This window comes from Carassius auratus, chromosome 20 (genome assembly GCF_003368295.1).
Source record: "Carassius auratus strain Wakin chromosome 20, ASM336829v1, whole genome shotgun sequence".
Taxonomy (NCBI): Eukaryota; Metazoa; Chordata; class Actinopteri; order Cypriniformes; family Cyprinidae; genus Carassius; species Carassius auratus.
The window spans coordinates 3,369,285-3,382,101 of NC_039262.1; the positions used below are offsets into that span (position 1 = coordinate 3,369,285).

General features: G+C 36.0%; 1 protein-coding gene across 1 annotated transcript; it reads left to right on the top strand.

Annotated features, from left to right (window-relative positions):
• Nucleotides 1-912: 912 nt before the first annotated feature.
• rhpn1 (rhophilin, Rho GTPase binding protein 1) lies at nucleotides 913-11,502 on the top strand. The gene is made up of 16 exons (XM_026290459.1): nucleotides 913-1,463; nucleotides 2,583-2,698; nucleotides 2,989-3,117; nucleotides 3,876-3,951; nucleotides 4,035-4,112; nucleotides 5,486-5,610; nucleotides 5,687-5,853; nucleotides 6,751-6,848; nucleotides 6,959-7,048; nucleotides 7,140-7,296; nucleotides 7,546-7,659; nucleotides 7,743-7,937; nucleotides 8,501-8,577; nucleotides 8,671-8,814; nucleotides 8,889-9,035; nucleotides 10,176-11,502. The coding sequence occupies exons 1-16, from the start codon at nucleotides 1,359-1,361 to the stop codon at nucleotides 10,356-10,358; spliced, it is 2,001 nt and encodes a 666-aa protein (XP_026146244.1). The 5' UTR covers nucleotides 913-1,358; the 3' UTR covers nucleotides 10,359-11,502.
• The last annotated feature ends 1,315 nt before the right edge of the window (nucleotides 11,503-12,817 follow it).

Sequence of the window (12,817 nt, forward strand, 5' to 3'; positions counted from 1 at the left end):
GTCTTAAAGATGGCTTTATCAGAGTGGCTGCACTCCCGGGTGTCTGGTATCACAAAAGGAAACAGTAAAGGCAGCTACTTCCTGCGGTTGAACTGAAGCCGAGCCGAAAACATGAAGCCCAGACCAAAGGAAAAAATGCCTTAAAATCCCATTTTCCCTAATACTACTACTACTACTACTACTAATAATAATAATAATAATGTCCTAATAACAAATTCAGCAATGCTGCTTGTTGTGGTCCAATAGCATTAACAAGTCATTTTGAACATGTTTTTGGTTAATCTTATGATTAGCTAATAAAATAGGTTATGATGTAATGAAAATTATTATTGAAGTGCTTTGGGCATGAGAAAAGCTTAATATAAATAAAATTTATTATTATCATTATTATTATAAAAAAGCTTTTATGTACAACAGTGATTCATGAATGTGTTTTGTCCAATAATATTTAATTTAAAATACAAATAAATCAATTAGTAAATAGAAATATTAAATAAATAAAAATCTAGTATGTTTAGTTTTAGTAAATAATATCATGCATAGATTTTTTTCGTAAATAAATAAGTACTAAGTAAATAAATAGTTATTTTGTATATCAATTTGCAGAGTAAAATAGTTCATGAGCGTTATTTAATATTTAAATGTTATTGTGTTTTTATTAGTATTACGAATAACTATATACTTAGGTCTATGTATATAAAATGTAATATATATATATATTTTTTTTTTTGATAAATGTGTTAAACGGTATTTATGTTTTTTTTAAAAAACGTATTATATCGTAATGTGTGAATATTCAAAGATTCATATCAGTATTGAAAGATTTTTAAAAAGAATTCAATGAATGCTAGTCTCTTCAGATAAACACAATCGCTTTGTCTTCGTGCCTCCGTGTTGTCAGGGGCAACAGTTATTTTTCCGCTCCAAATCGCCTTTATTCCCATCACCGTCACCTTATTGGACGATTCCCCCGTCAGTCCGTTGTTTGTATCGAGCTGTGATTGGCTACCACATGTGTCAGTCAGAAGCGACGCGATTCTATTGGCTGAACCCCAAGGACGCAATGCGAGGGATCAGCTGTGGCTCGTGCGCGTACAGGCAACAAGTGGATTTGCTGATTTTGAGTGAATTAGTTACTTTAAAGATCACATTATGAAGATAAATAAATGCGTTTAGACACATATATAGTTAAACCCGTGTCCCGTGTGTGTTAGATACGTGTAAAGGAGCCGTTAAAGTAGAGTTCGTGTTCTGATAGCAGCGTTTAACGGGTTTTTTTTTACCGTTACGTTTGCGAGGTTTGATAACATGCGCGCGCTATTGTGAGTAACGTACAGGTGTTATTATTACAGGTGAATATGACAGAAAAGTACAGTAATAAGTCTGAGTTTATGATGTGTGACTCCGGATCAGATGAAGATATAACTGCTGAGGACGGAGGCTCGACAGAATCAGTCCGCAAGGTAACGTTAACTTTCAGAAAACATTACCTCAGATGTCACATGCTAATTCATTACTTATTGCTTAACATTAAAACCATCAACGCAATAAGAAATAACAGACTGAGGCACTTACCCAAAAGTACAGTGGTGTTACCTGATTCTTTCAGTAAACTGATTCAATATATATTCACTAACTATGGTATTATTAAGTATTAATAATAACAAAGTACTAGCATGTTAATAGACGGATACCATGACGTTCTTTAATGTCCTTGCAATTAAATTAAATAGTAACACTTTACAATAAACATCGTAGTTAACATAGACAGTACTTGCACAGAATTAATTTAATTATTAATGCTAGTTCATGGTAAGTTCAACATTTACTAGCACGTTACCAAAAGCAAACTTTGTAACGTCTCTGCTAACATTAGATAATGGACTCTGAACATTTTTATTAATAAATGCTGTAAAACATGTTGTTAATGGTTAGTTCATGTTAGTTAATAGACTAACTGATGTCAACAAATGAGACCTTAATGTAATGTGTTGCCATTAAAATAATATATATATATATATAATTTGTTATTTTGCATTTTATTTAGATTATATACATGCATCTTGTTTGTTTTGTATATATGCACACATTAAATATTTAAATTATATATATATATATATATATATATAGAGAGAGAGAGAGAGAGAGATAGATAGATAGATAGATAGATAGATAGATAGATAGATAGATAGATAGATAGATAGATGGATAGTCAAATAATAGATAGATAGATGATAGATAGTCAAATGATAGATGGATGGATGGATAGATAAGTAAGTATGAAGCATAGAGAATAGGACAGAAGTGCAATGTTGTATCGATAGATAGATAGAAAGATAGATAGATAGATAGATAGATGGATAGTCAAGTGATAGATAGATAGATGATAGATAGTCAAATGATAGATAGATAGATAGATAGATAGATAGATAGATAGATAGATAGATAGATAGATAGATAGATGGATGGATGGATAGATAAGTAAGTATGAAGCATAGAGAATAGGACAGAAGTGCAATGTTGTAGTCTAAATATGCTAATTTCAGGTGATGTCATGACAGGTGTGTGTGTGTGTGTTTTAGGGATGTGACCCTCTCGTCTCAACCCAACGCAGCAAGCTGCAGCAGCGGAGAGCTAAACTCAACCAGCAGATCAACCGAGAGCTTCGTCTGCGCAGCGGAGCTGAAAACCTGTACAGGTATCAATACATTTGCAAATACTGAGGGGCATGTTTTTCATAATAACACACACTGTGCCCAACACCCTGCCTGACCCAGAACTAACAGGAAGTGACCCGTGACACGCCTCTCTGTTGATGTTGTGATGTGTATTTATTTAGCGCTGGGTGGTATGACCAAACTCTTCCATTGCATTACGAGTTTACGTTTCACCAGATATACTGCAATATAAATGGTGCAGTGTTATAATGGCTACCAGCTTATACTTTTACACAATACATGAGTGACATACATGGTGTTTTTTTTCCAGGGCCAGCAGTAATCAGAAAGTGAAGGAGACTGTTGCATTAGAACTGAGTTTTGTGAACTCAAACCTTCAGCTTCTCAAAGAAGAACTAGAGGAGCTCAACAGCAGTATGAACGTCTACCAGACCGAGAGGTTGCTTACACATGCACTTACTAGATCTCTTTATTCAAACATTGTTTACTTGGTTACCTGATAAGTTTCTGGATAACTTGGCAGTGAACTTGAAATACCTTCAGCAGTATTCAGCCTTCCGGATAGCCTGGTATCACACTTTGATAGTAACTGGGTAGACTTTCTTGAAGGAGAAGGCAGAAGAAAAAAAAATCACAGGTTTTTTTAGATAAATCAGGTTTGAAGCATGCAGAACACATTTGTAGATTTGTTTAAAGTAATAGTTCACCCTAACATTTAAATCTGTTGAAAATGTACTCACTCTCAGGTCAGCCAAGATTTGGATGAGTTTGTGTCTTCATCAGGTTTGGAGAAATGTAGCATTGCATCAGTGTCTCAGAAATGGATGCTCTGCAGTGAATGGGTGCCGTCGGAATGAGAGTCATAATAACATCACAATAATCCACAAGTTAAAATGCCTTGATGGATTTGTTGTTCAAACACACAGCTTTCGGCTTCACAGGACAATGAACTGATGGACGGAAGTGCTGTGATGTTTTTATCAGCTGCTTGGACTCTGACGGCACCCATTCACTGCAGAGCATCCATTGATGAGACACTGATGCAATGCTACACTTCTCCAAATCTGATGAAGAAACAAAAAAGATGCAATTCTAGAATAATCAACATTCAAAGCATTTTGTAGCTTATTTCTTTACATGCAGTGTGTAAAATATAAACTTCAAACATTCACAAACGGATACATGTTGTTGTTGCAGTGAGACAGTCAGTGTTCCCATGATTCCACTGGGATTGAAAGAGACTAAAGAGATAGACATGACAGTCCCTCTTCAGGTGAGATGAACAGAAAGATTACATGTCGACACATCCAGTGTCTAAATCTGTCTAGAAAGAGTTTTTCTCTGCTGTTTCATCAGGATTTCATCAGTGAACATTACAGTGAGGACGCGTCTCTGTACCTGAACGAGATCCGGGATTTTATGGAACTAAGACAGGTCTGTTCAAGTCAACATGCAATGCTGTTCTTTAACATGCACTAAAGAATAATTAAAAACAAGACCAGACACATACAAAAATAACAAAATGTTATAAAAGAACTCTTATGTAGATTTCTCAAATTAATGATTCTGAAGACATTATGCATGAATTCCATAGCTTTGTAGATTTCAAGTTAAATGATACATTTGGAATATTTCTTTTTGGCTTTAAATTTTTTCGCTGCTTTTGCTATTTTGATAAATGCATTAAAAGTGACACAACTGTTCAAAAGTTTGGAATCAGTGAGACGTGTAATGTTTGTTAAAGAAGTCTCTTCTGCTCATCAAGGCTGCATTTATTTGATTAAAATGCAGAAAGAAAAAAAAACAGTAATCTTGCAAAATGTTATTTCAACATAAAATAATGGTTTCTATTTTAATATCCTTTAAAATATAAATTATTTCTGTGATGCGCAGCTGAATTTCCATCATCATTCCTCCAGTCTTCAGTGTCACGTGATCTTCAGAAATCATTCTGATATACTGATTTATTATTAAAATTATCAACCGTTGTGCTGACAAATTTATTTTTTGAAATCTGCAATACTTTTTTAGGATTCTTTGTTTATTAAAAGCTAAAAAGTACAGCATTTATTCAAAATCTAAATCTTTTCTAATAATATAAATCTTTGCGATCACTTCTTAATTTAACACATCATTGCTGAATAAAAGTTTTAATTTCTTTAAACAACAAAAAAAAACAAAGAATAGAAATTCCCCGAACCTAAACTTTTCAATGCTAGTGTATATTGTTAGAAAATATTTTTCTTTTAAATAAATGCTATTCTTTTTAACTTTTTATTCATCAAAGAATCCTGAAAAAAGTATTACAGGCTCCAAAAAAATCTGAAGCAGCAAAACAGTTTCAACACTGATAATAAATCAATATATTATTAACATTTCTGAAGATCATGTGACACTGAAGACTGGAGGATGATGCTGAAAATACAGCGGAGCATCACAGAAATAAATTACACTTTAACAGATAATCACATAGAGAACAGCTAATTTAATTGTAATAATATTTTACCTAATTTTTTATCAAATAAATGTAGCCTTGGTGAGCAGAAGAAACTCCTGGAAAAAAAAAAACATTCTGATCCCAAACCTTTTTGGGATTTAAAGAATCTTCTTTCTTATTTTCTGGAAAATTGGAAAAGATTTCTCGATATTTTTGAACTCAGTGTCATCAAATTAGATAATATTAGGCCTTTTTTGCAAATCAGCAAAATTTCTTGTCAAGATGCGTGGCTGAGTTACGAGAAACACAAGTAAAATTGTTATTTCTGAGCTGAAATGATGTCTTCAGTCTTCACCTGTTATCTCCGTAGTCCATGCGAACTCCCAGCAGGAACGAAGCGGGTCAGGAGCTGCTGATGGACTATTATAACCAGCTCTATTTCCTGGATCAGCGCTTCTATTCACCGCACAGAAGTCTGGGAGTTCATTTTCACTGGTGAGACAGCACTGCTGCACACAAACACATGATGAATGACTGGAGACAGAGCTTCTGATGGCGTGTCTCTTCACAGGTACGACTCACTGACCGGCGTTCCTTCAGTCCAGAGAGCGCTGGCCTTCGAGAAAGGGAGCGTTCTGTTCAACATCGGAGCACTTTACACTCAGATCGGAGCCAGACAAGATCGCTCGACACTGACTGGCATTCAGAGCGCTATCGATGCTTTCCAGAGAGCAGCAGGTACTGATTCATCCGGATCCGTCTGTTTATCTGAGCCATTCACAGGAAACACTGTCACAGTGTGTTACAGAGATATTCATGTGCTTATCATTTAAAACAATTCTGATAGTATCACTCTATTAATATTTATAACAAAACATTTAACGCTCTTTCCAACATGTTTCGGCTCAACACTCGGACTTTAATTACACAAATCATCACACCACACCTCATTATTTACATTAATGTGCATTATAACAACAACATTATTTCTAATAGAAAAACTATTTAAGAATTGATTCTTATTATTTTTTTAATTAAACAATACCACTTTACTTGACAATATACTCTATTGTGTTTTTGAACAAATGGGTATAGATTATAAAAAACTATAAAATATTACAATTTATAATAGCTGTTGAAGATCTATGGGAAAATATCTTAAAATGTAATTTATTGCTGTGTTCTTCAATGCTGAAAATAGTTTTCAGAATAAAATAATGACAGCATTTATTTGAAATAGAAATCATTAGCAACATTACTTTTGGTCAGCCTTTGCTAAATAAAAGTATAAATTTTTTTTTTTTTTAAGTATTTAATTTTTAAAAACATTTTAACTTTTATTTATTTATTTTGAACAAATATTTTAATATTTATAAAATATTTTATAAAACATTAATAGTGCATTTACATTTACTTTTAAAATCAAAATTTTCCCGCCATTATAAGCTATTTAAATGTAACACAAATGAAATCGGACACTTTGATTGGCTGAACACATTAAAACAGTTGAATCTACCAAATAATACTATATTATAGTAATAGGTCACAAGGTCAGCAAACAAATGACTGCTGAACTGAAGTTATATAAATTAACTTGTAAACATGACGTGTGTGTGTGTGTGTGTGTGTGTGCAGGTGCGTTTCTCTACCTGCAGGAGAATTTCTCTCATGCTCCCAGTCTGGATATGAGCAGCCCTGCGCTAAGCATGCTGGTCCGTCTCATGGTAGCTCAGGTAATGAAAGAAAGAGGCTCATAGACATTAAATACACATTTCAGATTCTGATCTAATATGTTTGAGAAGTCATGTAACACGTCACATATTTCTGAGTTTATCTTGTGTAGGTTCAGGAGTGTGTGTGTGAGAAGGTCATTCTCAACGTGCAACACAACAACCTGAATGTGCTTCTGCAAGCCGCCCAGGAGGCAGCGAGGGTAAACACACACACACACACACACACACACACACACAATGTAATGGGGTTTATGTGTTAATAACTGTGTGTGTGTGTGTGTGTGTGTGTAGGTATCAGACGTGTATTCTCTGGTTCTTCAGGCGATGTCTGTCGAGTTACTGAAGGACTACGTTCCCTTCTCCTGGATCTCTATGGTTCAGGTCAAAACGCATCATTTCAGAGCGCTGGCTCATTACTACACCGCTGTGGCGCTGTGTGACGCATCAGGTGACCTTCACTGACTGATGACATCATGCACACATCAAAAGTTTGGAATGATAAGGATTTTTGAATGTTTTTAAAAGAAGTCTCCTTGTTTGAAACTATGTCTCAGTAGCATTCAACAGTTTGGGGCAAGTCATTAATACGTGTTCCAGTTTGTATTGTTCACACCATTCTAAATAAACAATCTTTTATAATGATAATTTTTCATTTAAATTGCAGACTGACTGCTAATGTTTTTTTGACAACTAACAGGCATGTCTGATGAAGATGAGGATGAAGGTGGAGGGATTAAAGCTCTCGTGCAGGTTCACACCAGACGACCGGAAAAACTCAATCTTCAGGATCCAGAGGACAAACGAAGACTGGGTTTGTGTCGATGCTTTTTCCGCAAACACAGATGTACAGTTTCAGTGCAGGAGAAAATATACTAGTTTGATGTCATTTTGAAGGTAAAGCTCATCTGCGTAAAGCCATCATACGTCACGAGGAAGCCCTGCGTCTTCACGGCGTGTGTAAAATGCTTCGAAAGATGGACATCCTGCAGGAGGTTCTGTCACACGCTCACGCCTGCTCGCTGGAGAAATACTCGGAGATTGATCAGGAAGATGATTTCTGTGAGGGAGCAGAGGCTCCAGAGATCCAGTGTGAGTGTTTATATGAACAGTTAGGGTTAAATCTGTGTTGATGTGGTAGATGTGTTTCTATACCACTCATACTAACCTCCGGTTCAGGTGTATTATCATCTAAAACTAAAACCACAAAAAATGTGGTTAAAAAAATTATTTCAGCCAGCTGCCAAGTAAACATTTCTCACTTTGGAACAGTAAAATAAAAAAGTGAAAAAGAGAAATATTTATTTGGCAACTAGCTGAAATTAAGTTTGTTGCATATATGTGACCCCAGAGCACAAAGCAGGTCTTAAGGGTCAATTTTTCAAAATTGAGATGTATGCATGATCTGAAAGCAGAATAAATGATCTCTCCAGTGATGTGTGGTTTGTTCGGAGGACAATATTTGTCTGAGACACAACTATTAAAATCTGGAATCTGAGGGAGCAAAAACATCTAAATATTGAGAAAATCATCTTTAAAGATGTTCAGATGAAGTTCTTAGCTATGCATATTACTAGCAGACATAATGCAGGAATTGTAGAGGTACAGGTAAACTTATTCTTTTTTTACTTTGACCTTTGACCTGTCTCCTACAGCTCATACACAGCAGAAGCCTGACATTAAAACTCCTGATTTCAGCGGCGTCAGAGTGACCGATATCTTCCAGCGACTGGTAACATCTCACACAAACACTGATGTGCTGTGAATGTTGCAGACGTGTGTAATGTGTGTCACCTGTTGTGTGTGTGTGTGTGTGTGTGTGAAGGGGCCGCTGTCTGTGTTCGCCGCTCGGAATCGCTGGGTGCGGCGGCACGCGTGTTTGCTTCGAGGAGAGGCGGGGCTTGGGCTCACGCTTCGAGGTGATTCGCCGGTTCTGGTTGCTGGGGTGTTGCCAGGGGGATGTGCCGCGGTGAGAGATGTCATTAGTGAGTAACATTTAAAATGCTTGTTATTATTCAATAATGCATCATGAGTGTGTTTCAGGAGGCGGGGCTCCGTGAGGGCGATTATATCGTGGCTGTGAACGGCGCAGACTGCAGGTGGGCTGAACACGCAGAGGTCATTCACACGCTGAAGAGCTGCTCAGAAAGAGGACTAGAGCTGGACGTCATCACTCTACACTCACACGAGGTACAGCATATGTCAAATACTTAGGGCTGCGTAAAAATGATTGATTTCTTGATTTTAATTGATTTTATGAAACAATGGACCTTTTTCACATATCCGGGTTTATTAGATTTCTAAAAACTGATTGGGGTTGAATTATTATATCCGTATTTTTCAGTATAAGTCGCATCAGTCCAAAAATAAGTCATGATGAGGAAAAAAACATATGTAAGTCGCATTTATTTAGAACCAAGAGAAAACATTACCGTCTCCAGCCACCAGAGGGCGCTCTATGTTTACAGTGTAGACTACAGGACCACAGAGCAGCATAGAGCGCCCTCTGGTGGCTGGAGACGGTAATATTTTCTCTCTGTTCATTTCTCTCGCTTCATGTCAAATTAATTTTGATAAAAAGTCGCACCTGACTATAAGTCGCAAGAACAACCAAACTATGAAAAAAAGTGCGACTTATAGTCCGGAAAATACGGTATGTAAAAGTGCATCTCAAATACAATAGAATGCATGCAAACGCAATGAAGATATTTTGTAGATATCCTACTGTTAGAATATCACAACTTAATGTTTGATTAGTAATATGCATTGCTAAGAACTTAATCTTTAAAGATGATTTTCTCAATATTTAGGTTTTTTGCTTCCTCAGATTCCAGATTTTCTAATAGATGTATCACAGACAAATATTGTCCTCCGAACAAACCACACATCAATGGAGAGATGATGCATACATCTCAGTTTCTAAAAATTTACACTAATGACGGGTTTTGTTGTCCAGGGACACATATATATCCAAAATAATCAAAACTGAATGGAATCGAATCAAATCAAATCATGAAATTTGTGTTGAAACTCTGTCCTAAAAAATAATAGAGCATTACATATAAAATAATAATACCGGAAAATCTGTTTTTGGAATGAAACAGCTTATTGAATTTTTATACAAAATAAAAAAAATTGTTGAGTATTATAATACATCATGCTTTTATGGCTCATATATTCTGATCTAGTGAAAAATTTGAGACTCAAACTGGGCAAAAATATCCAATTTGGTGCAGATGCTGATATTTATATGATGATATTCTGACTTTTTGAAAACGCTTTGAAGCTTGATGAAATCATGATTTAAAGCAGTAAATCATGTTTGGGTAGGTTGAGAGGAGGATGAGTCCCTCTCCTGCCGGTGAGAAGGAGTGTCAGTCGGGCAGCCAGAGGAGAGCGGGACGAGAAGACGAGCGCAGATCCTCCTCGTCTCTGAGGAACTGGAGCTGGAGACTCGGAAGCACCTTCAGTCTTTCCTTTGGTAACTTCAGAGAGAGCGAATCCATGTTCTGAAAGCACACGAGGAAATGAACAGCCCTCTTTTACAGACTAGTGCACAATTATGTTTTAGGAGCTGAAGGAAAATTAGCCGGTTAGCTACATCATGTAAAGTTATTTACATTAGACACTATGCTGTAATAGTCCAGTGTTTTCTGAAAATAGTGTCTTGCAGCAGCTCCAGAAGGCATTAAAGGAATTAGTCGGGTGGCTCTTTGTGTCGTTTATATGGGACACATCCAAAATAGTTTGACCAGTAGCATTGTACGTAATCAACCAATCGTGGCATGTGAGAAAGTGGGATCTACAGAGAATGATCGAAACGATGCAAGTTCGTTTTCACCTTTTAGGCTAAATAGAAATCACAGCGAGGAGGTGTCCCGTAGAAATGGCCTGTGTGGTCACCCTAGGAATTAGACACGCAAGAATGAACGTTTGCTGGAAATATACTCACCCTCAGGCCATCCAAGATCAGAGAACGAGAATGTAGCATTGCATCACTGTGAATGGGTGCCGTCGGAACGAGAGGCCAAACAGCTGATAAAAACATCACAATAATCCACAGCACTCCAGTCCATCAGTGAACACCTGGAGAAGACAAAAACACAGCATTATGACGTTTTTAAATAGTCTATAATCCATAATAACACTTCCTCCAGTAAAAAAGTGGTCTGGTCTGATTTAGGAGAGAGATCTGCACAGATCACACTTTTTACAAACCGAAAACATCCAAAAACCAGCAGATTGTGGGTGAATTTTGATGTGAGAGACGACAGGAGATGGACTTTTTCACTGGAGCAAAGAGTTATTACTGAACATGGACTTTTAGTCGAAAGCAACAGTTTGACGTTATGAAGGTCTGGATGGATTTGTTTCAGCTTCTCCAGATGGTAACTGATGGACTGCAGTGCTGTGGATTATTGGGATGTTTTTATCAGATGTTTGGACGTTTCCAGCTAAAGTTCATTTTTAAGTGAACTATTCCTTTAAGAATGTATTTTTGCACAGAAAATGATTGTGTGTTTTGTTTTGTGTGTGTTTATTGTATGTTTATTAGTTGTCAGAAGCATTCCAGCTGCTCTCTGCCTTGATGATTTAAAACTGCATATCCTTCGCAGGCCTCTTTATCATGACAAATAAATCAAGTTTTTCATTTAAATGCATCATTTAGATATTTTGCTCATTTATATGCATAATAGTGCACGCAAGTAAAAAGACTATTTTAATATATAGGCAACAAGAATCTCACATAAACTCTTGTTAGACAGAAATGTAAAACACACCCTGTTATATTCCTCTCTAATGCTCTAGCTGCTGGATTTTGGGGGTGAAATCGGCCTCATTTTGTGTAATCCTAATAATGATGTTTAAAGAAAAGTGTGTTTGGGAGTCAGTGGCATTCAAGTCTTGAAGCAGAAGCTCTCAGGATGACATTTATAAGGAAGTATTCTAACAGCTGACTCTTGTCGCACTGGGGATTGCAGGAATGAATATGCAGTAAACAGTGATGAAATATGGGCTATTGCTGCCAAATGTGTTTGGATTCTACACTGAGTGGCTCCCCAGACACACGACTGCACTGGGAAACGAGACGGCTCAAATCTGGACAGTTTCAAATCTATTAGAATACACAAGGCCAGTTAAAGTAACACAGCAGGCAGATGAAGTCTGAGAATGGTGCTCCAGCAAAAGTGTGTGTTGTTTAACCTGATGAATTTGTCTTAGGTAATTAGTGTATCTAAGCCATCAGGATCTGAGGCTGTAATCAGTGGCTTCTCCACTAGAGAGCAGCATCAGGTTATTATTTGACAGGAAAACATCAACATGCACGCAGTTCTCAGTCAATGCATCGACGTTTACACTAATTATGCATGTGAATAAGCAGAATAGCTTTGAAAACATAATTAACCAAAAGCTTTTTTCTAAGGACAAAAATCATTAAACAATGCATTAACACTTTTTTTTAATGGCTAACTTTAATGAAGTCATGATCATTTGATGATAGCCATTTTCTTATTTTATCAATTTATTATTTGAACTGGAATATGTAGTTTTTATAGAAATATAAGGTCGTGTTTTACATTATTCGTGCATTATTCAGAAAACAATGCCACATTTATATTTCTGATCAGATTTTAATTTTATTTAGAACATTTAAAAGTTTGGAAATATCAGTGCATTTGACTATAGAGTCAAATTAAGAACTTAAGAAATTCAACTTTATTCTTATTTTTCAATGAAATCACAATTTAATGATACGGATTTTTTTTTATACAATTGTTATAGTATTATTTGACTACTGCAGTAGGTAGCTTTTATTATTATTATTATTATTATTTTAAACTGACTTGCCTCATACATATTTCTGATAAGTGGATTTATTTTTTTAGAACGTCTTTGAATATATAAAACACATCTTGTAATATTAGTGCGTTTAATTAGATAAAACCGATATATAGTTGTTTTATTGTTTT

Bases quoted from the DNA above. Each gene is read 5' to 3' on its own strand.
- rhpn1 (XM_026290459.1), top strand. From the start codon at position 1,359: ATGACAGAAAAGTACAGTAATAAGTCTGAGTTTATGATGTGTGACTCC. The intron at 7,049-7,139 runs GTAAACACACAC...GTGTGTGTGTAG, and splicing joins CCGCCCAGGAGGCAGCGAGG to GTATCAGACGTGTATTCTCT. The intron at 8,815-8,888 runs GTGAGAGATGTC...AGTGTGTTTCAG, and splicing joins TGCCAGGGGGATGTGCCGCG to GAGGCGGGGCTCCGTGAGGG.